Source organism: Salvelinus namaycush, chromosome 11 (assembly GCF_016432855.1).
Source record: "Salvelinus namaycush isolate Seneca chromosome 11, SaNama_1.0, whole genome shotgun sequence".
NCBI lineage: Eukaryota > Metazoa > Chordata > Actinopteri > Salmoniformes > Salmonidae > Salvelinus > Salvelinus namaycush.
Genome location: NC_052317.1, coordinates 42,476,375 through 42,503,733, shown reverse-complemented (window position 1 = coordinate 42,503,733; position 27,359 = coordinate 42,476,375). Strand labels below are relative to the sequence as shown.

Here is a 27,359-nt window from a genome sequence, read left to right as displayed (position 1 = left end):
TGGTCAGCGTGTCAGGTCCAAATCGGTGACGAACCAATTTTTTTTTTTTTTAACCAGGTAGGCTAGTTGAGAACAAGTTCTCATTTACAACTGCGACCTGGCCAAGATAAAAAGCAGTGCGACACAAACATATTTACTCCAGCGATCAACAGGAAAAAAAACATTCAACAATTTCAAATATTTTACTAAGTTACAGTTCAAAGTTAAGTCAATTTAAATACATTCATTAGGCCCTAATTTATGGATTTCACATGACTGTGCAAGACTGAAGCCATGGGTGGGGCTAGGAGGGCACAGGCCCACCCACTGGGGAGCCAATCAATACCCCCCCCCCCCCACAAAAAAAGGGCTTCATTACAGAAATACTTTGAGCACCCCACCCACATTCTCTAAAATTACTTTGGAGAAGCCTTATGGTAGAGAAATTAACATTAAAATCAATGGCAACAGCTCTGGTGGACATTCCTGCAGTCAGCATGGCAATTGCACACTCCCTCAACTTGAGACATCTGTGGCATTTCGTTGTGTGGCATAACTGCACAAATTAGAATGCCCTTTTATTGTTCTCAGCACAAGGTGCAGCTGTGTAATCGTCATGCTGTTTAATCAGCTGCTTGATATGCCACACCTGTCAGGTGGATGGATCATCTTGGCAAAGGAGAAATGCTCACTAACAGGGATGTAAACCAATGTGTGCACAACATTGGAGAACAATCAGCTTTCTGTTCAGCGTGTTATATAGTAAGTGAACCCCCCCCATGTGTGCAGCACCAAGAAAAGCAGGTCCCACCCTGTACAGAGAGCTTTATGCAGCTTAAACAATTATTGTCAAAGTGGTCAAATGCACACAGGTGTGTTCATTTGGGAATTGTTCCCAGACAAACCAGGACTATAAATGTTTAGTATCAGTAACTTCAAGCAAGGAACAGACACGATGGCTAAATGTTACAACTTTATTACTGGACAGGGCAACAAAGACGCAGAACAGTCATTTCATAAAGACAGGAAACAAACAAACAAAAAAGATACATTTGATAATATTAAGGCATCACAAGAAACATGTTTAAATGTGTTTACCTCTAAGGCATGCTCCATATTTCTCCCTTCTGATTTAGTCTTCTAGACTACACCCCAAACTCCTTGAAACACTTTGCTCAGAGATGGAGCATCTAACACACAGATTACACTAATTCATGAAGAAGAAAAAAACGCAAAAATAGCAAATCACTAGCAGAGGTATGCGAGTTCTAATGAACGAAGTGGAAACTAGAATAGCCAACTACAATTTCCTGCCATAATGGTTGAAAAACACAATAGCAGCAGTTCCTGGTTACTTCTCATCTAACTATCTCTAGCTGTGGTCTAAATTAAGTGGTAGCACTGGTGCTCCTAATTTAAAATGATATAGGAGCACCAGAATATTCAAATTTTTGTTTGAGGTAGCATAATGGGCTTTAAATTAATTCTAGCTACTTTTGAAGCACATGTTGAGCTCTGGAAACTAATATTAAATCCCGTAGAAAGATAAAATGTTGATTGAAAAACCTTCCATTGAAATTAGTCATTTATGGAATAGTAGGTTTCTACATTGTGTCAAAGCACTACCTATTGAGATTATTAAATTCTACACTGTCTCTCTAAAGAGCATCAAGTTAGTGATGAGACATGCAAGTCACTCATTCGATGGTCTCATGAAGAAGCTATCCCGTCCTCTCCCTCTGTGCCCCCAGATGTTTGATATATTGGTCAAGTAACCAGGTTGTTAGCAAGCTAGGTTGACGTAACATGACTGAACAAAACTGTTGAGAAAAAAAAGATTTGCCAGAGAGCAGCTTTGGAACGACCCACGACCCGGTTTATGAACAGGGCCTAAAAAAAAAAAGATTTACGCCAAAACAACAAAAAATCTACCAGCCACTGACAGCTATATGTTTTTATTTTTACCAGCCAATACATTTGCCATGACACCAAAATCTTTACCTCTTGGTTTAGTTTTTCCAGGTGTGGGATCCCCCCCCTTTATTTTATAAGGTTCACTCAATCACAAAAATAAATAGGATAGGATAGTCCACAGCAATGCTTACACTAGATCAGGAGCCCACTTAAGAGGTCTGGGGAAGAAAATATATATGTAAAGTTCCCCTTTAATTTCAATTGCGCACCTGAAAAGGGTTTTTGGCTGGTGGTGTTTCTGTACTGTATGCAATAGCAAAGTTCCCAAAACAAAAGACCCTGACATATCACGATGCCAGTTAATCCTACGTTGCAGTTAACATTTAATTTGGAAAGTTATTGGGAAAGCCTTTAGAAATTACTATTTGGGCATCACTACCTGGCTACACAAATTAGCCGACAGCCATACCGTTAGGGCGCCAGAAATGTGCAAATAATAGAAATCACTGATTTATTCTTTATTCTTTAGATGGAATGAATCTGCACTCGCTTTCTCCTCCAGGGCACTCTGAATCAACTGGCCAGTTTAGGGCTCCCGAGGGGCGCAGCGGCTTAAGGCACTGCATCTCGGCGCTGGAGATGTCACTACAGACCCTGGTTCGATTCCAGGCTGTATCACAACCTGCCGTGATTGGGAGTCTCATAGGGCGGCGCACAATTGGCCCAGCGTCGTCCGGGTTAGGCCGACATTGTATTTAAGATTTTTTTTGTTCTTAACTGACTTGCCTAGTTAAATAAAGGTTAAATAAAAAAGTATAACTGTTATCTGGGTGATTATTTCCCTGGTCACTCTGGTGCACCCAAAATAAAAACCTGTCAGGTCCCACAACAAAATATCTAGGAGCATATGCAACCAAAAATGGGGTAACTTTAGAATCCTGATGGCACACGCATTGGTGATTCAACTATGCAACAAAATGCCTAGTTATGACAGTGGCTTGCATCCCAAATGGAACCCTATGGTCTTTCTAGTACACTACTTTTGACCAGAGCATACAGGGCACTATATGGAATAGGGTTCTATTTGGGACACAACCAGCGGGTGAGCTAGCAAAGGAAGGCATTCAATAGAATCATCATGAAAACATGTGGAGAAACACTACACATCAGTTCAGTTAGACAATTTGCAATAATTCTACGACATGTTAACTTTTTTTTTTTTTAAACAACGAGACGAGGGAAACCTGGACTAAAAATTACAGCCCTAACTAGCAAACAGCATGGTAAACTTGAGCAAATCACACAATTCTGTATTTCATTGCTTTGCTTTGTTTGTTTACCTTATCTGGAGTTCGCTCTCGAATGGTCACCTACACCTTGATCATCAGCCTCAAAGGATGCCTCTCAGAGTAGTCTCCTTTACGGGAGGGACAAACTTACAGGTTCCTGTTCCTGAATCTAGAACCTACGCTGGCTTCTAGAACCTTCTCTGGCTTCCAACAGCATCTGAGTGAGAGGTGGAGGGAGGCAGGCAGCAGGGTTTTATGAGAACACCATTACAGCACTGCAGCATTGTGGCAGCGGCAATATAATATAATAGAATGTATATTCAAGTTCACAGCTTTCAGTCATCACCAATGAGTCAGTTGAACAGCATGAGCATCATATGCAGGTGTACTTTCATCAACGTTTGTAGACTTTACTAATACGCAAATATATATATATGCACATAGGGCTGGCTTTATGAGAGACCCGAGTTGACTGTTTATATTATAGTAATGTGAAAGTACAGGGCTCGAGTTCTATGCATCACAGATCACACTGCAGAGACTTACCAAGTTATGTGTTATAATAGCCTCATGGTAGTGTATATCAACAACAACAAAATGACCTCAGAAAATGAGAACTTAAAAAAACAGCATGTAGAAAGAACGCTTTTTTTTTTTGGCAAAATTTTACTACGATAAGTCAGGTGGGAAAAGCCATCAAACCACATTGCAATTGGCCTAAGAGGGAGAAACGTTGCTGCTCCTAAAACAAACCATCACAACTCATGTTGAACCATGCAAATCATTCATCACCATCGAAATCACAGCACTATCGTCAATATACTCTATGAACAAAACAGCTGTTGATATCACTACGAATCCTACCTGGACATGGCTCAATAACATCAGGAGCACAGCTAGTGTTACTACACAGCACAGGGTAAGCAGAAATATAATCAGGCAAATTCAGGTGAGTATAAATGGATCCCCAATCTGGGTGTATATATCATAGGTCAGAACACAGCTGTTTTCCTTAGGGTCGCTTACCTGTGTGACCGCAGCAGAACCTAAGGGGTCAAGGTCTGGGATGACAGTGATACTGCAAAGATCTCACACATATGATATCTGCACCGTTTGCCACTCATTTCAGTTCAAAACAGCCTTAGGTTTTGTTTCGGAAAACAACAGTACTCAATAGCAATAGAATAACTGCATCACTTAGAAATCAGAAGCACTTGTAGAACATTCTACTGAATGACAACCCGACATGCTGATAAGAGACATCAATAAACAGCATAGAAACAACTTCAAAATGCTACTATGAGGGGGGGGAAAACTAGAACATTTCAGACTGAATCACACCATTACTGCAGTGAAAAATATGCATCTCTAGTAGTAACTAAATTCTTGAGACTATAAAATGGCATTTCTTTTTCAAATATTGATGAAATAAAGTCATAGTTTACATCTCTATTCTGGCTAAGCAATGGCACTTCAGGAAAAAAAACTATTGTTATCTAAAAAAATCAAGCACTTTTTTAACGATTTCTAACATTCCTAAATGAACCACTGCGCAAAGAATTCTGCTTTTGCAAGGAACAGATCCTTCAGATCAGAGTTCTAACAGAACAGTCCGACTGGTATTATGACAGAACACGTTCCTACCTAAAAAAAACAGAGCCTAGCTAGATCTACAATGCAATATTCAATGTAATCTATGTCCAAACGGTCAAAAAAAAAACAAGATTATAATTTCTAAATGACAATACCAAGATACTGTACTTTATCATAACTTTTGATACTTACCCAGTATTTGTTTAAGGAAAAAATATGCAATTTGACAGAAACAATAAGTTTTGTAATCATCAGTCAAAGAAATACATTGACAGCCAAACTGGGTTTGTTATTATATAGTCACAGTATTGTACTTACAGAGTAGGAGGTCAGAGGTCAACCCTGTTGGCTGATGGTACCGCTCAGACCAGCTCAGACCACCCCTCGGCCCTACAGACAACCTATGTTCTTCCGTTGGGTAAACTAACAGAACAATGCATGGGGCAGAGCAAAAATAAAAATACGACTTTTGCATTTCACGTTTTTTATAGTATCAAAAGGCCAGAAAATGTATACATTTTAGGGGGGGGGGAGAAACAAACGTTTGAATGCAATGCAATACAGCAGAACAGAACACGTCAGTTTCCCTGTCCTGGAAGAGACAGAGGGAGCAGCAAAAAAAAAAATACGAATAATAAACTAAAGCAACATTTCTGCAGTGAGAGTCACATTTTCTGAGGAACATTTTGGATTAAAAATGTTTTCTTTCATATATACACTTGCTTTGCTTACCGCTTGTCTAAGCTTGGCTGTGAAGGAGGAAGTTACTCTGATTAAAACAATGCAGCACACTAAAAGTTACCTCAGTCTGCTTCAGGATGTCGCCAATGACGACACCCTATTCCCTATATAGTGCACTACTTTTGACAAGCGCTTAAGGGGAGCCTTGTGCACTAAACAGGAAATAGGGTACCATTTGATTCTCAGCCAGCCAGTCAGCGCAACAGACAAGATTCGATCAGTTGTTTGACAGAGATGCCACAACAACCGAACACTGTAGGTAATGCATGAGTCCCAGATGTATCATAACATTATGCCACTAATACTACATTATGGTATAAGAAACATCTGTCTAGTCCTACAATACAGGCGGAGAGGTAAGGGAAAAACAGACTAATATAACCAAGAGTAAAGACAGGTAAATTATTCTATTCAATAGTGGTCCTAAAACAGAACCTTGGGGAACACCGAAACTGGACCCCCCCCCCAGTCAACAAGGCAGAGCGACAGACACACATCTAAAAACATTGTACTAAGTTACCAGGAGCTGTGTAGAGTTGGAGAGAAACTGAACATTGTAAAACAAAACAAAAAAAAAGGTACACACGATTTGAAGTCGAGTTCATACTGTAATAGCTATTACCAACCCAACTTACCAACACAGGAGGTTTCACTTTGTTTTATTGCAAAACACAACAGGCATATTATTTAAAAACGGAGATGATTATCCATGGTAAACTAGCTAAATAACAGGAGCTCTTGAACCACATAGCATGAAGATACATGGGGCTGGAATGAACATATAATTACCTCACTAAAAAACCCAAAACCGTTCATTTAACAAGGGAAAAAAAAAAAAGTAGAAAACCCAAAAAGATAGCAAAGGATGAAGGGTTTGTGTCTCCAGGTAGACTGCTGCCATCACATTATTGTGAAACACTTGAAAACCAACCAACCAAAGAGGAAATTAAGATCTTCAAGGCATCTGCACCATCCAACACATTTAACAAAGGGTTTTGTTTCCACAATGTCGCATTTACTTTATGTCCACTTCACATTACTGGCCCTGTGCAGAAGAAATACATAAAAAAACACAGGCCATGTTAACAGCAGAACCCACGGACGCAGCGTCTCCATACATCATATTAACCCTGTTTTTATAAAAAGGGAAGAGTAACTAGCGTTAGTTTCTTCTCGCGGCCACTCCGACTCCTCTGATCCCCTAGAACACCTGGAGGAAGGAACGGGGTTAGCGACACAGACGAGCTAAAGACAGGGCTTTATAAAAACACAGCAAGGGTAGTTGAAATGAGGGCTACAGTCACAGCGTTAAAAACAACAACAAAAAAGACAGACGGACGATACAGGACACAGAAATAGATAGTGGAGAAGTCGAACAAGAGTGGTGCGAGGAGGAGACAGCGGGAACCGGGGTAGGACGGTACACGGGGGACGGTAGAAGTCTTACTGGGGGTGTACCTGAGGTGCTTGTGGCTGTGCCCCCATAGCCTGTGGGCTGCCCTGTCCGTAGTAAGCAGCCTGTTGGCGGTAGTACTCCGCCCAGGCAGCACTATAGTCCGGTTGACCGGCTGGCTGACCACCTGGTTGACCACCTGGTGCTGCTCCCGCCTGAGGGGCCGCTTGACCTGGGGAGGGAGGGACACGGTTACAAACATGGATGAGACCACATTTGACTCAGACAAACGAGGCTTGGCATTAACACCAGTGTAGTGAATAAACTTAAAGAATGACGACAACAGTAAGGAACCCCACCAGACAAGTGGGATGGATAACGACGAGTTGAGACATAGGGTGTGAACATTTAAAACTATATTGTGATCGTTATCTTTTAGAAAAATAAAGTTCCAAAGCTTATTTCCTTCAATTCATTTTGTCATGGGACTTGTACCATGTTCTTATGCTATGAGTGACTAAACAAGCAAAATAAACAAAACAAAAAAATCAATGGGGCGTCACGTCACAACTGCAACTTTAGAATCTCCCCGACTAGTTTATATTTTGGTTATAGTTACTTCATCTTTGAGATGTTATTAAAATCAAAAATAAGTTTTATACTGAAAATGTTTTCCCATCCCGTTTATTTTTTATTTAATGTAATAATCATATTTGAATGGTGGCCCACCACTGCTAAATTAATATAGGGGAAACACAGATGGTGAAATGCAAAGTTTACAAGGAGGACTTAATCTCCAGAACCAGTACAGGTGCAATGCTTAACAATCTGAACGGGGGTGAGCAGCAGCGCAGGTCATCAGACGGTCTCTTCACATTAACGTGTAATAAAATCACAGCACCGATACAGAAATTATTGCAGTTGATATGCAGCCATTGTCAAATGGTATAAGATGTCTGCTTCAAGCACCTGCATTGCTTGCTGTTTGGGGTTTTAGGCTGGGTTTCTGTACAGCACTTTGAGATATTAGCTGATGTACGAAGGGCTATATAAAATAAACTTGATTGAATACCCTAAAGGCATATCTAGAACCACACTAAAAAGACCCCACGTTGAACAGCCATGACAGTCTGACATGGAGAAATGATTCCTCTGCGAGTACAAAGCGTGAGGTTTCCCACACCATATGTGGTGTTAACAGGTTGGACGTCAATGAACACGCTGTCATACAGCACTGCTACCAGCCATCACATTGATGAGAAGTGGGACATGAAGACACGTGTACTGACCACATGGAGTAGGAGGCACACAGCAGAGAACCTAAAACGGTAGCCAGGACTGCGGTAGATTGAACTACATCGCCCCCTAGCTGTCATAAGCAGGACCATATGTGCATTGTGAATTCATTAGAGGATTTCTTGATATTGTTTCAATGGCTCATTTATTATTTTATTCATTTATTTTACAAATGGCTGTTTAAACATTAAGATAAATGTTAGCTGTCACATCCTTAGTTGAAGGACCGCGGGGCGTACGGGGCCGACCTGGCTCCTCCTGATATTTATGAATGTTTCTTCTGGATAAAGGGTTTTATTTCTAGCTATTATTATTGCTCCGTTGGAGCTAGGAACAAGCCTTTCAAGACACCTGTAAATCGGTGTACTACACCAATAAACATTGATTTGGAGATCTGCCAGCAGGTAATAAGACTAGTCAAGTCAGTGCTACCAAACTGGACCAAGGAAAGGTTTTAGAAACTACATAGATACGACTGTGAGAAGGGGAACGAACCCACCACGGGTTCTTCGGGTGGCAGGACAGAAACCCTCTGCTTTGCTCTGGGGCAGCTGTGGTGACAGGACCCTCTACTAGAGAGAGAGCTGAGAAGGGACACAGCTGCCCACAACATCTGTGCCTTGCTAAAACCCGCTACATGCACAAGATTAAACGTTTGACAGTTTGGAGTTGAAAGCGGTCTCACCTTGTTTCTTGTAGTACTCCTCCCAAGCCTTGGTGTAGTCCTGTGGTTGCTGACTTTGCTGCCCTGGAAATGATAAAAGACGGCTTTTAGTCCCAACAGGAAAAACCTTCCACTCAGAGTCAACAGAAGCTATGTTGCTGCGCCATCTAGTCACAGCGGTAGTTATAGCACATGAGCAGGTAATTGGTAGACGATACAACAGTACGTAGGTGCACAGGAAATAAGCTGGTCTTTTTAAACAAGGGGCCGTCCCCGTGGCTGGATTTAACAAAAAGACCAAAACCAGTCTAAACAGTATGGGCTTGAAAACCAACCAACCGGTTTACCGCAAACACAAATGGTCACAGCAGCCAGTGAACCACGTCTCAAGACATTGCAATCACAGCCCCCCCCCCCCCCAAAAAGCTTTTATTTATTTTATTGTTGTTGCCATTTCAGAGCCACATAGCCGTTTCCACTGATCCTCAATTAGTTCTAACAAACAAACAAAAAAAGACTCAGAACTGAAGCTTGGCAAAACATTTATGTTTATACCCATTTTCTTGTAATATTCCTCCCAGGCCTTGGAGTAATCGGCCTGCCCAGTATGCCCAGGTCCCTTGGGGTCACCTGTTAAAAATGGTACAATATAGTATTGAGAAGCATTCTGAGACTGACCATAGTTAGCCCTCCACCCCGCTATGGGCGCTCTGCTCTGACACCAGAGATGTGGAAAATAAAAGCTACTCTGTCCATTGAGGTTAAAGAAAAGGGCGGCGCCATGTTTAAGCTCTTACTACACGACACAGGCAAGACTGTTAGGCCGGGATTCAAGCTGTAGTACATTGAGCGAACAAAAAAAGGTAATTGACACTTATGCAGACATCAAAAAATATATATATTTTTAACCATAAATGCATTCTCTGCAAAAGTCTGAAATTCTCTTTAGGGAAAAAAATGTGCCTTGTCTGTAGTTCAGGGCAGCAGCGTTAACACTTTGAATGAATCCCGGTCTTAGTCTAGGTGTCTACAGACCACGCACAGGTTACCTGGGATGTATTCATTAGTGACCACTAACGGTTTGGCAACAGAAAATAATGTTTCTATTGGACAAATTGAGGTATGTTCCTGCCTGTTTCGTTCCAATTGCTTCTGTTTGGTTCATAGTGAATACATCCCGGCAGAGAACCAGAGGCTGTGATAGAGAGAGGGGGGGGGGGGGGGGGGGAAGCCAGGTTACCTTGCCCGTTGGCCTGTGTGGTGCCAGGGGCCCCGCCGGTGGGTGTCATGGGGGCCTGGGGTTGCTGCTGGTACTGGGAGTAATACGCTGCCCAGGCCGCTGCGTTGGCATCAGCTGCAGCTTTACCTACAAACCAATACACACATTAGATACGTCTTCCCTGTTGATATACCTACACATGATAAACATGTCTTAGCTTAGGGCCTTGCAGAACAGAGCCAAAAAACTCACCGATTGTCTCAACAACAATAAAAGGGCCTTGTAACAATGTTCAAACTATTTAAATCAGGTGAATGTTTCCATTTCTCAATAGATTATCACATTGGATGGTGTTAACTTACCAGGATCAGGCTGTCCTTGCTGCCAGTGGGGGAAGCCGTTGCCCCAACCCTGAGGCTGGTAGGGAGCGGGAGGACCACTGAGGAGACAAACCATCAAAAACGCTGGCTAGTAACAACTACAGTATAATACATGTGATAAATGAAAAGCTTCTGTATCAAATCTGAGGTTCTCCCATTTAATTGTATTTCATAAAGCTAAATATATATTTTTTAAAGTGGCAATGTGACCAAATTCACATAGAAATATGAGATCTAGATCTGGCATTCTACTTGAAAGGAAGTTTAAGAAGCGCTAGATATGTTCTATTTCTCTACTTCCCACCCTTAAGTTGAGTTTTTGTGTCTTTAACTTTCAGATTTGTACACCAGCTTCAAAACAGCTGAAAATACAATATTTTTGGCTATGGAAAATATATTTTTGCATCGGTGTAGATGCTACAATGATTCTCTACACTAGACTTTCTTTGACAAACTGAAATTATGCGAACTACTAGAGTTTCAGCAACCAGGAAATGTCAGTGATTTCTGCGCAGTGCAACTTTAATGCACTCATTCAGCCTACTTTGCTTGTAAAATATCCATTGCCACCGGTGAAGTCATTTTTAAAATGTGGTTTTACGCATTTTCTGCTAAATGAAATGCCTAGACTAAACTAAAAACCAACAGCCCACCCCCCAGATGTAAATATTGGTGGGGGAGAGATGGCTATTTAAATATCAGTGAAAAGGCTCAGTCTACTTACTGTGGTCCTGGTGGTCCCTGGTTGTAGGGACCGGGGTTGTAGGGACCCATCTGAGCAGGGTGCCCAGGAGGGCCGGGGGGGCCGTGGGGAGACGGACCTCCGTGGGGGCCTGGAGGACCTTGGGGACCACCCATTGGACTGACTGGACCCTGGGGGGGGGGACATGGAGTGGAGGGGTGTCAAACAGCGTACTGGGCAACAGAATTAGAAGATATGATAAATGCAATGGCTGTAGAAAGTTAAGTCTGTGTGAAGTAAGATAAAGATGAGAGCAGGCTCACAGTGCTTACTGACCAGTCAGTAATTCAGAAAAAAAACATTGATTTTCTAGTTAAAAAAAAAAAATTAAGTGATCCACTAAACTTCTACACTACTGTCTAGTGATTGAGATGAGTATGATTTTTACTACAGACAAATGAACAGTGAAAACCCACTCACCCCAATCTTCTCCTCGACCAGCTGCCGTGCGTAGTCTATCTGTTGGTGTGATCCTCGGACGGTGAACATTTTAATGTTGGGGTCGGAGTTGGGCGGAGGGTTTCTCTGGAGCTCGATACGCGCCCCAGACTGCTGGCTGATGCCCTTGATGGTCTCTCCTCCTGAAGAGGGACAGAGGGAGGACTGTTCAGACTAAACCAGAAAACGTCAATTTCCAGAAGAGAATGTGGTGCGCTTGGGTTCTTCCTCTTGGTCCCTCATGAACATGACCCAGGGATATTAAAATGGAACCAGACGAGATTCTGGCTACCATATTCTAATGCTTGGTTGCCTAACGTTACTAACATTGTTATATGATAACGTCATGAGGGAACGAACCCACCACGGGTTCTTTGGGTGGCAGGAGAGAAAACCTCTGTAGCTGTGGCTATAGACCCTCTACTACAGAGAGCTGGGAGGGGACACAGCATCCCACGATTAACAATTCATAATAAACTAATTGTCACCATAGTCACACTTTCATAGATGAAAATAATGGGGTTTGTGGGGTTAAAAACTACTGTGAAACATCAATTGAAGGTCCTCATAAGCAGAGAGTTTGAAGCAGTGTTTTTAGAAGTTCAGGGTCTCTGAGAATATGAAATATACTTATTCGTGTCACTGAGGGAGTGCTGAGGTTTAGAGGGTCTACACCAGAAGTTAATGGTTATAGGAGGAATGTGTATAGTGGAGGGAAGCAATGGCATGTGGCAGGTATTGATAAGGGGAGAGTGGTCGAAATGAAAAAAACGACAAGGTTCCAGTTTAACAAAGTTTACTATACTATATGAACACACTACAAGTAGCCATTACACTCGAGGCTAGGTCCAACAACCCCCCAGCCTTCCTGCGCATGCGCACTCTTGACTTAGTGATAGCCCCGTAATAACAGAAATATAGGGATACTTAACATGAACTTAAACTCCCTCTTTTTTTTAAAGACAAATAAAACATAATTAAATGTGCAAGTATTATTCAAGAACCCCATTACAAATGGGTTGTGTGACGTTTTTATTTGTATTACTCAAGCTGCCACGTTCCATTACTGAGAGCCTGTAGGAGCACAAGACCGGATGCTCCTTTTAGTCAGACAGTCTGCAAGCTGTTCCTTTGTGGTCGACCACAGAATCCGATGGATTCTCTGTGCTTGAATAAGTTCCTTGATGCTGCTAATTCTGTTACAGACTTGGTTGACTTCACAGCAACAACTAATGAGTAGTTGTCAGTGACACACACTACAGGTAGAATGTGCTGTTTTGTCTCACCAGTGGTATGCTCTGAGAACAGAGTTGCAAGAAAGATCGCAATGTCAATTCCATCCGCAAGAGCAAGGGTTTCTCCAGCAAGTGTGCTTCGGACAACCCTTCTGATCCTTTTTGACTGCCAACAGATAGGTGAGAATCTTCCTCCTTCACCCATTAACACGATTAGATGTCCACCTTGTGTGCCTCCATCTGTAAGGTTCCTTAGGGAAGCATCACTGAAGACAACTAGTTTTCAAAGAGTCATCTTTTCCAACATGCTGAAACTTTAAAGTCACTTGTTGTGATTTCAGTTTAGGAACAACTTTGTTTGCCTCATGAATGGTTTGTACAGTGGCATGTTTTGTGTTAGATGCCAAGTTGCAACCATCAAACATTACATCAGGTCTACGCTGTCTAGCAACCCATAAAATTTGTCCTATCTTTGACCTCAATTGATCAGCTTCAATTCCAGAGGGGAAGTCCTTTGTACGGCTCTTGAAGAATCCAGGTGGATGGGTTGAAGATTCTTGATAAAACTTTCCTGTTGCATCAGTATTGTTCCATCAACTGTAATAAACTATGCCAACAAAATGATAATGCTCCGGTGAGCTGGAAAACAGCTTTGAGGTGTGGAATCACAGTTGTAGCAAAGGTCTGTGAGCCACCCCAGATAAAGTCATCAACATGACAGGCACATTGCAGTCTTGATCAAGCCAATAGAAGACTGCAGGATCCACTTGTGACATTTTCCCACCTGTATTCAGCACTGTTGCCTTGACTTTGTTGTACCAGTAGAGTGATGCATCTGCCAGTCCCTACATACACTTTTTTAGTTTCCACAGTGTTCCTTCGCTCTTAGCTTCAGGCGGAGGTCGGATGTGAATGTCCCTTGACAGCTCTGTTCCCTGCAAAAATGCAGATTTGATGTCTATGGAATTAAGTTTCCATTTCTTCTGGCAGATCACTGTCATCAGCAATCTGAGTGACTCTGGTGCATGTCGGTGAGTCTTCTGGGAGTTGTTTAGCAGCCAGCTCCTCAAAACCTCTAGACGTGCTATAGGCACTATTTGAGTTAAGGATTCTTTAACTTATGGATAGGTGGCAGCATTTTCACATTTGGATGAAAAGCGTGCCCAGAGTAAACTGCATGCTACTCCGTCCCAGTTGCTAATATATGCATATTATTAGTAGATTTGGATAGAAAACACTGAAGTTTCTAAAACAGTTTGAATGATGTCTGTGAGTATAACAGAACTCATATGGCAGGTGAAAACCGGAGAAAAATCCAACCAGGAAGTGGGAAATCTGGGGTTTGTAGGTTTTCAACTCTTGGCCTATTGAATACACAGTGGCTTATGGGGTCATTTTGCACTTCCTAAGACTTCCACTAGATGTCAACCATCTTTAGAACCTTGTTTGATGCTTCTACTGTGAAGTGGGGCCGAATGAGAGGGGAATGAGTCAGAGGTTTGCCAGAATGCCTTGAGCTCGTGACGCTCGTTCACGTGAGAGCGAGCTCTGCTCCATTTCTTTTCTGAAGACAAAGGAATTCTCCGGTTGGAACATTATTGAAGATTTGTTAAAAACATCCTAAAGATTGATTCTATACTTCCTTTCACATGTTTCTACAGACTGTAATATGACTTTGTCTGAACTTTTGCCTGGACCTGCCCGCGCGTCGTGAGTTTAGATTGTGTACTAAACGCGAACAAGGAGGAATTTGGACATAAATTATGGACTTTATGGAACAAATCAAACATTTGTGGAACTGGGATTCCTGGGAGTGCATTCTGATGAAGATCAAAGGTAAGTGAATATTTATAATGCTTTTTCTGACTTATGATGACTCCAACATGGCGGATATCTTTTGGGGTTGTGTTGGTCTCTGAGCGCCGTACTCAGATTATTGCATGGTTTGCTGTTTCCGTAAAGTTATTTTTGAAATCTGACACAGCGGTTGCATTAAGGAGAAGTATATCTTTAAATCTGTGAATAACACTTGTATCTTTTATCAATGTTTATTATGAGTATTTCTGTGATTTGATGTGGCTGTGCAAATTCACGGGATGTTTTGGAGGCAAAGCCAAATGTAAACTGAGGTTTTTGGATATAAATATGAACCCGATCGAACAAAACATACATGTATTGTGTAACATAACAACATTTTTGTGACTCCTCTCTTTGGTTGGAAAATCGCTGTATAACTAGTATAGCTATACTGCTTTCTGTGACTAGTTGCTGACCTAACATAATGATATGTTCTGCTTTCGCTGAAAAGCCTTTTTGAAATCGGACACTGTGGTTGGATTAACGATAATTTTATCTTTAAAATGGTTTCTAAACCAACAGAAATCTCAATTCAATTTTCTCAAACACACAAGTGTATGTTTGAGAAAATTGAATTATGAGCTTTCTGTTGATTGAATTTGGCGCCCTGCAATTTCATTGGCTGTTGGCGAGGGGTTCCGCCAGTCCTAGACAGGTTAATGAAAATGTCAATCATTATTTGAATATGTTGGTAACTAGTTGTATAAACGTGATAATGCCCTCGAAGCCAGTGTTTGGAAGATATGTCACCGTTTGCCAGCCTGAAACCAACACCTGTGCCAATACACTGCATTCGGAAGTATTCAGACTTTTTCCACATTTTGTTACGTTACAGCCTTATTCTAAAACAGGTTATATTAAAAGTCCTCAATCTACACACAATACCCCGTAATGATAAAACGAAAACAGGGTTAGAAATGTTTGCAAATGTAGATAAATCTCACTGATTTACATAAGTATTCAGACCCTTTGATTTAAGACTATAAATTGAGCTCAGATGCATCCTGTTAACATTGATCATTCTTGAGATGTTTCTACAACTTGATTGGAATCCACCTGTGGTAAATTCAATTGATTGGACATGATTTGGAAAGTCACACACCTGTCTATATAAAGGTCCCACAGTTGACAGTTCATGTCAGAGCCAAAACCAAGGAATCGTCCGTAAAGCTCCGAGACAGGATTGTGTCGAGGCACAGACCTGAGGAAGGGTACATCATGCGATGGGGATATTTTTCAGCGGCAGGGACCTGGAGACTAGTCAGGATCGAGGGAAAGATGAACAAAGCAAAGTGGTCCTGCCCAAATACAGGTGTGCCAAGCTTGTAGCGTCAAACCCAAGAAAACTCAAGGCTGTAATCACTGCCAAAGGCGTTTCAAAGTACTGAGTAAAGGGTCTGAATATTTAAGTAAATTTGACACACTAATACACATTAATATATTGGCAACGTTTTTTTGCTTTGTCATTATAGGTTATTGTTTGTAGATTGATGAGGGGGAAAAACAATTCAATCCATTTTAGAATAAGGCTGTAATGTAACAGTCTGAATACTTTCCAACCGCACAGTATATCTTCTGAACACCAGCTTCTCAGGCATTATCACTTCAGTGTGAGGGCCTTCCAGTCAAAAGAAGTGCACTATATAGGGAACAGGGTGCCATTTTGGACGCAATCAGTCTAAGTTCACCTACCTTTGCCGATGATGAGTCCAGTCTTCATGGTAGGGACGGTGAAGGTAAACTCCTGCAATCCTCCAGGAGGACCCATGTTCCAGTTACCCCCCCCGTTACCCCCCCTGCCTCTCCCCCTGCCCCCTCCGTTAGGACCGCCCGGCCCCCCCTGCTGGACACTCCTCAGAAGGTCAGAGATGATCTCTGCTGCATGCTGGGACTGTTCAGGAGGACCCACGATCTGGGCTATCCTCTCCGGGGTACTGCCGTCATCTGGAGAGGAAGGGAGAGAGGAGGAGGAGAAGAAGCAGGAATGAAGTAGGGAGGGAGGCGAAGAAGAAAGAACTGGTTAGGGTTGATGTCAGTGTTTCCCTTAGCTCAGTTGTGTTGCCTAACCCGCCTAAAGGAGTTTTGTTTACCAGTTTGAATTGTCCGATAAGGGTTGACAGTTCAATCCTGGTAAGCTGCCGTGTCCGTTTACTTTCCATCTAGTCAACCACTTAATAACCATGAAGCGTATTGAGACTGGGTCTGTTTTTTATAAAAGTAGCAGTGAAACAGGTGGCGTGGCCACGGGGAGAGGTCGGGTCAAGCGGTGGCGTGGCCACGGGGAGAGGTCGGGTCAAGCGGTGGCGTGGCCACGGGGAGAGGTCGGGTCAAGCGGTGGCGTGGCCACGGGGAGAGGTCGGGTCAAGCGGTGGCGTGGCCACGGGGAGAGGTCGGGTCAAACGGTGGCGTGGCCACGGGGAGAGGTCGGGTCAAACGGTGGCGTGGCCACGGGGAGAGGTCGGGTCAAACGGTGGCGTGGCCACGGGGAGAGGTCGGGTCAAACGGTGGCGTGGCCACGGGGAGAGGTCGGGTCAAACGGTGGCGTGGCCACGGGGAGAGGTCGGGTCAAACGGTGGCGTGGCCACGGGGAGAGGTCGGGTCAAACGGTGGCGTGGCCACGGGGAGAGGTCGGGTCAAACGGTGGCGTGGCCACGGGGAGAGGTCGGGTCAAACGGTGGCGTGGCCACGGGGAGAGGTCGGGTCAAGCGGTGGCGTGGCCATGGGGAGAGGTCAGGTCTAAGTAACTATAGCCATATCTGACAAGTTCCTCATCACTGGACAATCAGGTCAAAGTCATCACTAACAGTCTGCATTCAGGTAACAGACCAGTTGCATCCCAAAATGGGCCCTATAGGTTCTGGTCCAAAGTAGTGCACTAAATAAGGAATTGGGTGCCATTTGAGCCGTGCTTTCCATCAGTGACATCTCACCTGGTTTGAACTGGATCCTGACTCCTGTGTCGCTCTGGATCTTCTTGATCATCTCTCCGTTTCTCCCGATCACGATTCCTACCGCAAACCTGGGGACAGGAACCTGAGGGACACACATTAAACATAAAGCATGCCATTACATAGTCTCCTGTAGGCTTGTGGAGATATACTGTATATACCCTATACCGAGGTATTTGGAAAAAGCCACAGGATGTTATTTTATTCAATACCGTCGAAACAATTTGTGGCAATACGTTAGGAGATAACATTCTTCATTTTACGCGTCACATTATGTAGCTTACGGTAGTTCCCAGACACGTGGTGTTTACAAACGCACAACGAGACCGGAGCCGTGTGATTCACTCACTGTTGTGCAACATGCACCAGAAGATCTAAATACAGTATGGAAATCACAACTAAAATGTTTTCCATCATATAAATATTAAGTTGTCTAAAATATTCTAAATGCTCTTAACACGGAAGCAAAACGGGCTGCGCGCGTGCGCCATCGTGCATATATTTATTTCCCCCCCCCCACACCAAATGCGACCACGACACGCCGGTTAAAATATCAAAACAAACTCTGAACCAATTACATTAATTTGGGGAAAAGTCGAAAAGCATTAAATATGTATGGAAATTTAGCTAGTTAGCTTGCACTTCCTAGCTAACGTTAATTTGTCTTATTTAGCTAGTTTGCCCTATTTAGCTAGCTTGCTGTTGCTAGCTAATTTGTCCTGGGATATAAACATTGAGTTGTTATTTTACCTGAAATGCACAATGTCCTCTACTCCGACAAATTAATCCACACATAAAACCGAATCGTTTCTAGTCATCTCTCCCCCTTCCAGGCTTTTTCATCGTTTAACTTATATGGTGGGATCTAAACATTCATAGTATTACCACGACAACAGTTCGTCCTTTCAATCACCCACGTGGGTATAACCAATGAGGAGATGGCACGTGGGTACCTGCTTCTATAAACCAATGAGGAGATGGGAGAGGCAGGACTTGCAGCGCGATCTGCATCAGAAATAGGAAGGACTTCTATTTTAGCCCTTGGTGTCGCAGACGCTCGTTGACGCGCGCGAGCAGTGCAGTCAGGGTATGAGTTTGTTTTTCTAATTTAGTAGCTAGTTAGCTATCTAGCTAAGTGGTTAGCTTCTTCCAAAATCAAACATGTGCTTTGTACCAGCAGAAAATGCCCTCCTGGATCAAAAGCCTTCCAGCAAACTGTGTTTTTTTTTAGTTAGAAACTGTACAAAATGTTCGCAGTGTATTTAGTTAGCGTTCTCTATGAGGATTACTTAGTACTTGTTAGCTACGTCGTAGCCGGCCGCGACCGGAGACCCAAGAGGCGTCGCAAAATTGGCACCAGTGTCATCCGGGAAGGTTTGGCCGGCTGGGATGTTCTTGTCCCATCGCGCTCTAGCGACTCCTTGTGACTTCGGTCGCCAAGCTGTACGGTTTTTCTTTCGACACACTGGTGTGGCTTGGCATGGTCGTGTTTCAGAGTACGCATGGCTCTTGACCGTCGTCTCTCCCGAGTTCGTACAGGAGTTGTAGCGATGGGACAAGACTAACTACCAATTGGATATCACGAATTTGGGTGAGACAAATGAAGCACAAAGAACAAGAAAATGGGAGCTTCGTGAGCCGAGTCACTCCTGCAGCTCAACTTCAGAGGTGATAAAGTTAGTTATATGAATTTCACTACTAATGTTTGGCAAATAAAGATAGATATATCTAAGATGTGCCAAACTAAATTCTCTCCAGCTGGGTTTTGCTAACGTGTTAATGTTAGCTTGTTAGCTGCCGTTACTCTGGTAACGGCAGCAGAGTCAATCCTAGATTAAGATCCCTGCTGCAACCTGCGTTTTGAGATAGTCACATAACTGAGCTGGGTCGTCTGTCCTAGTAGTACATGTCGGCACAGACACAGTATTTGTTAGCATTTACCTAGCATCCGCTAGGAGAATTACACAGTATTTTGGTAAGCAACTTTTTTTTTACGTTAGCGAAAAGAAAAAAAGTGACCCTTGTGCGCACGTCCGGTAATAACGTATATCCCAAGATGGCAACAGGCACGGTATCTGAATACCGTCCAACAAGTCTCTTCCCAACCCAGATGGCAGTTCCATCTGTACAAACTAACATCCTTACTGAACATCCTTACTGAACAGTAGACTCAGCCAGATGACATTGAATACTAGAAGTAAACACAATAACTGGTCAAATTCCGCAACAACTACTAAAGAGTTTAACAGGGCCATTTTAGTCCTGTAGATACTACAAAGCAGCCTTGAGAGAACCAAGTCTAACATCGTCAACTCGCCAAGTCTACCATTATTAACAAACTCTGGATTCCTTGTGATTCCATGACAGTGTAATAAAAGTGTTACTGTAGACTTACATCCAGGCCCTCACCTCCACCTCCTCCTCCTCCGCCTCCACCCATCCTGGAGCCGTACTCTCCTCTCTGCTCCCTGAAGCCCTGTTCTCTGATCAGCTCCATCACCATGTCTTTGGCTTGCTGAAGGACCAGACAGTCAAACCAGGTAAAACACAGGAGGAGGAGAAAGAGTCAGGGAAATTACCAAACAAATATTATCGTGGGCAAATAAGCACGCAACTTTGCAACTGAGTATTTCGCAATTTCTTTCAGAGTGACCAATTTCACTTCAACATTTCAGATGTACTTCAGGGAGTGAGAATCCATTTCACCTGGACTTTAAAAGGTTCCCCAGAGATGCGAAGAGGTTTGTCTGCTCCCGTGTTCTGAGGCCCTTCCTGGATCATCACCATTTTGACCCCGGCTCTCTCCTGCAGCTGTTTGATGGTCTCTCCTCCCTTCCCGATGACCAGGCCAGCCTTGGAGGCAGGGACCAGCATCTCCTGAACAGACATACCGGGGCCGCCGGCGTCGTTGTGGTGAAAGGCTGGAGTAGGACGACCCTTATCTACGATCTCCGTCAGCAGCCTCTTGGCAGCCCTGGTTGGGGACAGGAACATAGTTACCTTTAGCTAAGGGCATGGACCGTTGGCCTACGAAAATGCCCCTACTCATTAGACACATACGTAGCCTCTTGGTAGCTCTGGAAGCACACACCAGGGACAAGGTGGTCCCTGACAAGGGCCACAGCTATGACAATGGCTCTAATCTACTAATGTAATGTTGTACTGTCTTTGTGTCACCAGAGAACGTGGGTAAGAAAACAGGGGAGGGAGGGGGGGGATGAAGCTAAGAGAGGACAGAGAGAAGGGACGACAGGAGCTGTATACGTACTGTATTGAGTCTGGGGATCCCGTCAGTGTGACTGACCTATCGGGCATTCCTCCACTGTCTGCAATACAGAGAGAAGAAGAGTTTCAGAGTAGAGATAGCATGCAGAACTCTCCATCAAACAGTATGAGGAAATCACTGTGCTTTAACTTCAGGAAATCTTACCGGGGGCAATCTGGATTTTGCATCCAGACTCTTGCTGCATGCGGGATATCTGTTCTCCTCCTCTTCCAATAACTGGGGTACAAAAGATTTGGCAATCAACCCCCAAAAATCCATCTGCACTTTGTGTGTATACTTCCTGAATCCAACCATTACTTTAGGGACGGTGTGTGTGTGTTTGTGTACACTTACTGAATCCAACCATCCCATCAGGAACCTTGAACTCCTCTGATGACGATCTCGGTCCACCACCTCCCATTCCTCCCATACCCATCGCTGCTGAGAATGCTGCAATGAGGAAACCAAAGACATTCAGATACAAGAGGACTACTAATTAACTTCTTTTGGATAAGGGGCAGTATTTTCACATCCGGATGAAAAGCGTGCCCAAAGTAAACTGCCTGTTACTCAGGCCCAAAAGCTAGGATATGCATATAAATTGGTAGATTTGGTAAGAAAGCTCTAAAGTTTCCAAAACTGTTAAAATTATGTCTCTGAGTATAACAGAACTGATATGACAGGCGAAAACCCGAGGAGAATCCATCCGGACTTTTTTTTTTTTTTTTTTAGGTCAGAGCTTGTTCATTGCTAGTCTATGGGATATTCAAATAAATAGCTCCCAGATTGCAGTTCCTATGTCTTCCACTAGATGTCAATCTTTTGAAAGAGTTTCATGCTTGTTTTTTGAAAAATGAGTTAGTAGTTGTAGTTTTTCAAAGTGGCTCCCATTTTGACTGTAGTCTTGTGGCGCGCGTGGATGAGGGCAGGCACTTCGTTATTTATCTCCGGTATTGAACATACTACATTACAAATTGAATTTTACCGCTTATTTACATATTAGGGTACCTGAAGATTGATTAGAAACTTTGTTTGGACGAAGTTTGGTAACTTTTGGGATTCCTTTGTCTGCATGTTGAACGGGTGGATTACTGAATCAAACGCGCCAACTAAACTGACCTTTTTGGGATATAAAGGACTTTATCGAACAAAACAACCATTTGTTGTGTAGCTGGGACCCTTGGGATTGCAAACAGAGGAAGATCTTCAAAGGTAAGTGATTTATTTTATCGATATTTCTGATTTTTGTGACGCCTCTGCTGGTTTGGAAAATGCTTTTAATCGTGGTGTATGCGGGGCCCTGTCCTCAGATAATCGCATGGTATGCTTTTGCCGTAAAGCCTTTTTGAAATCTGACAAAGCGGTTGGATTAACAAGAAGCTAAGCTTTTAAACGATGTAAAACACTTGTATTTTCATGAATGTTTAATATTACGATTTTTGTATTTTGAATTTCGCGCTCTGCAATTTCACCGGATGTTGTCGAGGTGGGGCACTAGCTTCCCACCTAGCCCAAAGAGGTTCATTAAGAAAAGCTGCCATAGACCCTGGTCATAAGTAGTGCACTGCAAAGGGAACAGGGTGCCTTTCGGGACTCAACCATAAACCCATATGGACCCGTGGCTATTTCTAGTCACAAGGGCCTATCCTATACATTTTCTTTAACAGCAGGCAAGCTACAGGTACTCACGGTCATTTGGTGCCACCTTCTTGGTCTCTGGTTGGTCTGTAAGGAGAAGAGGAGACGGGGTTACTGGACTGCCGAGGGTCCCCAGAACTGGGGCTACAACCGTCCTACTTCCGAGTGAGAAAAATGGCCATTTGACATTACATCTAATGCCTGTGCAACATGGCGCACACACAGACATAGTATTTTCTATTAACACAAGGCAGCCCAAATAATGTATATAAAATAGTAACAAGGTTAGTGGTTTATTATAACATACAATCCCCCTGCTAAATGCAACTCTATCAAACCACAGAACTGAACAAACTGAGCATTATCTGACTATACATGATACAGAACAAGTGATTCTATTACTAAACCAAGTCAAGCATTTTATGCGAAGTCTATAAACAGCATTGAACAATAAAAACCACCCAAAAAAAAGCGAGGATATAAAATTTCTAAAACATGCCAAAAACCACACACTAACTAGGCTATATACATATCTCATACTATTGATCACCCATGCCATTTCACACTATACATAATGCCTATTCTAGATTATAATACAACAAGTGTGTGGTTTGAAAACTGGTAAGGTCTAAGTGCCTAATGGTTATTTATCAAAAGGGACCATGCCTGAGAAAGGAGAGTTCATCCCTTCCCGATGGGTTCTACTGTTTAGACTGGTCCAACAGTCATCTACAGAGTGAATAGACAGAACGAAAAAGTGATACACAACACACTACACCGGCAACACCTGGGTTTCTCCATACAATGCAGGCCTATGCCATTTTTTAATCCAAAAGCTATTTATTTTAACTTTTATTTATCCAGATTAGTGAGATAAATCTCTTTGTCCCAAGAGACCTGGTCGATCTAAGAGTCGAGCATTTTGTTTCCGAAAATGGATGACCCCCCCCCCTCCCACACCGTTTCAGCTGTGATACAAGAGGCAAAACTGATGCCCGTTTAGGATCTGCTTTATACACGTTGGATAAACAAGGCTTTGTTGACACCTGACAGTAGTGTTGTATCCAGTTCCCTAGCTACACCATAGCTAGGTGATAAGACTGGATTCTCAATGCATGTCTATTTGGGAAAGCATAAAAGTCAAGGCAATTAACATATTGCAAATTAAAAACAGAACATACACACGTCTATTTCTGCTCTCTTGCCAACTCCATATGGATTTATCTCATCTGTAATTGCATGCTTGTCTGGACAGTGAAGTAGGTAAATAAAATAGCTCTGAGACCAGGCTTGGGGACCAGATAGGCAAGTCCAATCTATAACAGTACAGGCAAACGATGGAGCAATGAAGACACGGAGGTATGAAATGGGTCTACCGTACTCACCGGCATCTTCTAGGGGCCGCTTCTGGCCTCCGTAGCCAAACTCGTTACCCGAGGGTGCCGAGGGTACGCCGTCACCACCAATCTTAGCGGCGATCTGAAATTCAAAAACACTCAATCTAAGCTAGGCTCCACGAGAACACTACAACTTCCGTAGCTAGCTATTTTCCAATGGAGTTATGTTAACTAGCATGTAGATAGGTTAATGGTACAGACACACCGAGAATCTCACTGCCGATAGGTACTTATTTACATAGTCATTTTACCGTGGGAATCGAACCCACAACCACACGCTCTACCAACACCCACACAGAAGGCCGAGAACAAAAGATGTCCCTGCTGTGTACCGACTAGAGCTGTCGGAGAAAAGAAACGATTGGTTGAAAGATTTTCCCCTATATTGACGTCCTATGTGTTTTAATCAAATCAACTATATTCACCGAGCTTGTCTGATGCTTTAAGCACACTGATGAAATAAGACAAATTATTATTAGTCCCACAGCAATTTGATTGTGCTGGCTCAGACTCGACCTTGTTAAAACAAAAAAAACAGCGACTAGCACCCGTTGTCCCCCTCTCCTCCCTGATGCAGCTACCACCACAGATCAATTTGTATCGCGCGTTCCGTGTTGCTGAAGCTGCAACAGAGCCATTTATGACTGAAAAGTTGTTACACAAATCCTTCACTTGTTTAGAAGTTAAAAAAAACATTCCCTATTCCCCTCAACCCTTGCTCTCCTTACTTGAAAACATCAACATCAAAAGCAAGTGACCAATAAGGAAATAATCGCACCAATAAATTGGTTATAACAAAATGTACACCGTAACACACGTGATAGCAAAATGGATGCAGAGGACTTGAAATACACTTTAAAAACATTGGGGAATGTTTACGGGTTGCTCAGGAGGTAAAGGGAAAGTCAGATAATCCACTTAACTAGGCAAGTCAGTTATGAACAAATTATTATTTACAATGACAGCCTACCTCGGAACAGTGGGTTAACTGCCTTGTTCAGGGGCAGAACGACAGATTTTTACCTTGTCAACTCAGGATTCGATCTAGCAACCTTTTGGTTACTGGCCCAACGCTCTTTACACAACTAGGCCACCTGCCACCCCATATATCCCCCATCCAGGACTGTAAAATAAATAAAAATTGGTAGCACTGGTAGTCAAAAGTTAGAAGCACCGTGTAAAATTTAGGAGCACCAGAAAAATGTATATATTATTGATTGAGATTTGGCCTGTATTGGGGCTATATGTATTCTTGCTACTTTTGAAGCACATGTTGTCCAATAGAAACTAATATGTAACACTGTAATTACATTATAAAAGCTACAATTTTGATACCACTTTTGGAATATTAGGTTTCTACATTGTTAAATCACACGCTTCCTTTTGAGATGCATAACATTGAAAATTGTACACTGTCAGATTTATGGCGACAACATTCAAGAGATCGGTCACTCATTTGGTACTCTCCTGAAGATGCTCTCATTTACTTTCTTCCTGTAACCCTAAATGTTTGCATAATACTGGTTAAGTTACCCAATTTTTAGCTAGACAATAAAAAATGACTGAATTAAGTGTAAACAAATGGTTAACAACGTGGAGTTTATGGATGTAAAATGTGATCCGCTATAGGAAGAAAAATGTTGCACTGGAAATATGGGTCATATCTTTTGACCAGGTTACATGTTTTCGCTGATGTAATGGTGCGACAATGACGCTAACGAATCTGCAATCACCAAACTTTGACCTACCACATAGGCTGCTGCTGTTTACTATCCATCACTTTAGTCCTAGTTATATGTACATTTCTAACGACATTTTGCAGGCAACGGAGTATGATGAGACACTGGAGCAATGAGCAGCATGGACATGAATAATATATTTCCCATATATCAACTTATAACTCGATTTTCCCATCTTTTTACTCAACTCCTATAGCTGGTTGTCACATGTAGGCTACTGGAATTGATTAGCTAACGAACAAGCAACAAAAGAGGTGTTGCCTCTGCCCTGGGCGTCCACTCAACCTACTGCCAGTTAAGTCAATGAAGACATAAGGATAACTATATTTAGTTAACTTTGTACTTCACAAGTCGAAGCTAGGCAGTGTAAATGGTATTCATCTAGTTATGCATACAAAAAAACGATCCAAAAACGAAATGTAAAATCTACAGAGCCAACGAGTTAGACTTTGTCCCATCGACTAAGCATGGAATTCGATTAGCATGCACACCACCGTGGATATTTTCGTGAGTTAAGCATGACACCTTTTACACAGTATGTATTAAGGTATCATGGTAAAATATTGTAGTGAATGGCCAACATTTCACTCCGACGTTGGAGTTGACTTTCGCTTCAGCTCAAAAACGATTGCCATGTTTCCTAAAATATTGTGTTAAGTCTAACGTTACGTTACTCTATCACATGACCAATATCTGTGCTCTGATTGTGATCACTAGAAATTGCCCACACACCGCCGATCAACATAATAAAGTTGCTCATTTCAAATGTAAAAGTTGCAGCAACCATTTTTAAGCAATATTTACTTTTTAAAAAACTGTCAGTGTATCATGGACTTACCTAACTCCACAGAATCAATGCAACAGTATTTCTGCACGATGGTTGCTTCGAAAAGGCCACATATGGAAAACGTAACTAACGTTAGCTATGTGACGCTATCTTGGGTATCGTTTTATTAGCTACTTATTGAAACCGCAATCAAATTAATCATACTGTACTTCCTCAATTCACCGATTCATTTAACCATATCGCTAAATGAGCTAGCAATACCTGGCTAATTAGCTGGCTAGCTAGGTTACAATCCTTTGTTGGACAGCCAACTCGAAGCCTTCATTGAAGGCCGCAAATTGGAAACATCCCGAGCTTGAGGTTTGGGTTAGATTTAGTTCCATTGTCGACTATCAATTTCGACGCCCTGTGTGCTATGTTATATTATTTGTCTTACCTGTCTAGCTCGCTGAAGTGCGTCTTTAAAAGCGTCGTTCATTCCGGCGCCATTTCCCGACGGCGGAGCCACGTTCGAATAGTCAGCCATATCTGATGTAACTCTTCTCTTCTCAAGCCCGGAGAGAGAAGATGGCCGTTCTCGTTGAAAAAGATTCTCGCGCTGTGACACAGCAGAAAAGGCCACACAAATCTCGCGAGTCCAGACAGAATAGGCAACTGGCTGTGTGATACGTCGATCAAGGACTAAGGCGGGATTTAGGTTGTACCATCCAATGGTTCCACTTGTACTATTTTACTAAAATGATGGAAAATCCTTTCAAATCTTTGTTTTACGCCTGCTACGTTAGATTACGAATCTGGTTACAATGTACACATGTTTTAGTAACTTTCATATTTAGTATGATAAC

The 27,359-nt window shown here is 42.6% G+C and overlaps 1 protein-coding gene across 4 annotated transcripts; it reads right to left on the bottom strand.

Annotated features, from left to right (window-relative positions):
* Positions 1–939: 939 nt before the first annotated feature.
* Positions 940–27,082, bottom strand: fubp1 (far upstream element (FUSE) binding protein 1). Of its 4 annotated transcripts, XM_039004428.1 has the most exons (19): positions 26,951–27,082; positions 23,977–24,070; positions 23,258–23,320; positions 22,643–22,678; positions 21,308–21,403; positions 21,119–21,190; positions 20,957–21,014; positions 20,395–20,662; positions 20,084–20,203; positions 17,671–17,773; positions 16,433–16,684; positions 11,631–11,791; positions 11,193–11,341; positions 10,451–10,527; positions 10,110–10,235; positions 9,425–9,499; positions 8,891–8,953; positions 6,975–7,141; positions 940–6,561 (listed from the first exon to the last, which is right to left on the bottom strand). In XM_039004428.1, the coding sequence occupies exons 1-19, from the start codon at positions 27,038–27,040 to the stop codon at positions 6,553–6,555; spliced, it is 2,079 nt and encodes a 692-aa protein (XP_038860356.1). In that variant the 5' UTR covers positions 27,041–27,082; the 3' UTR covers positions 940–6,552. The 4 variants fall into 4 exon arrangements, with proteins under 4 accessions (XP_038860356.1, XP_038860358.1, XP_038860357.1 ...); XM_039004430.1 differs by lacking the exon at positions 9,425–9,499; XM_039004429.1 differs by lacking the exon at positions 23,258–23,320.
* Positions 27,083–27,359: the final 277 nt, after the last annotated feature.

Excerpts from the sequence above, each read along its gene's own strand:
- fubp1 (XM_039004428.1), bottom strand. The coding sequence starts at position 27,040 with ATGGCTGACTATTCGAACGTGGCTCCGCCGTCGGGAAATGGCGCCGGA. Across the intron at positions 20,663-20,956 it reads GGATCCCCAGACTCAATACA|GGCTGCCAAGAGGCTGCTGA; the intron begins GTACGTATACAG and ends GTCCCCAACCAG. Across the intron at positions 17,774-20,083 it reads GTGGAGGTGAGGGCCTGGAT|GTTCCTGTCCCCAGGTTTGC; the intron begins GTAAGTCTACAG and ends TGTGTCCCTCAG.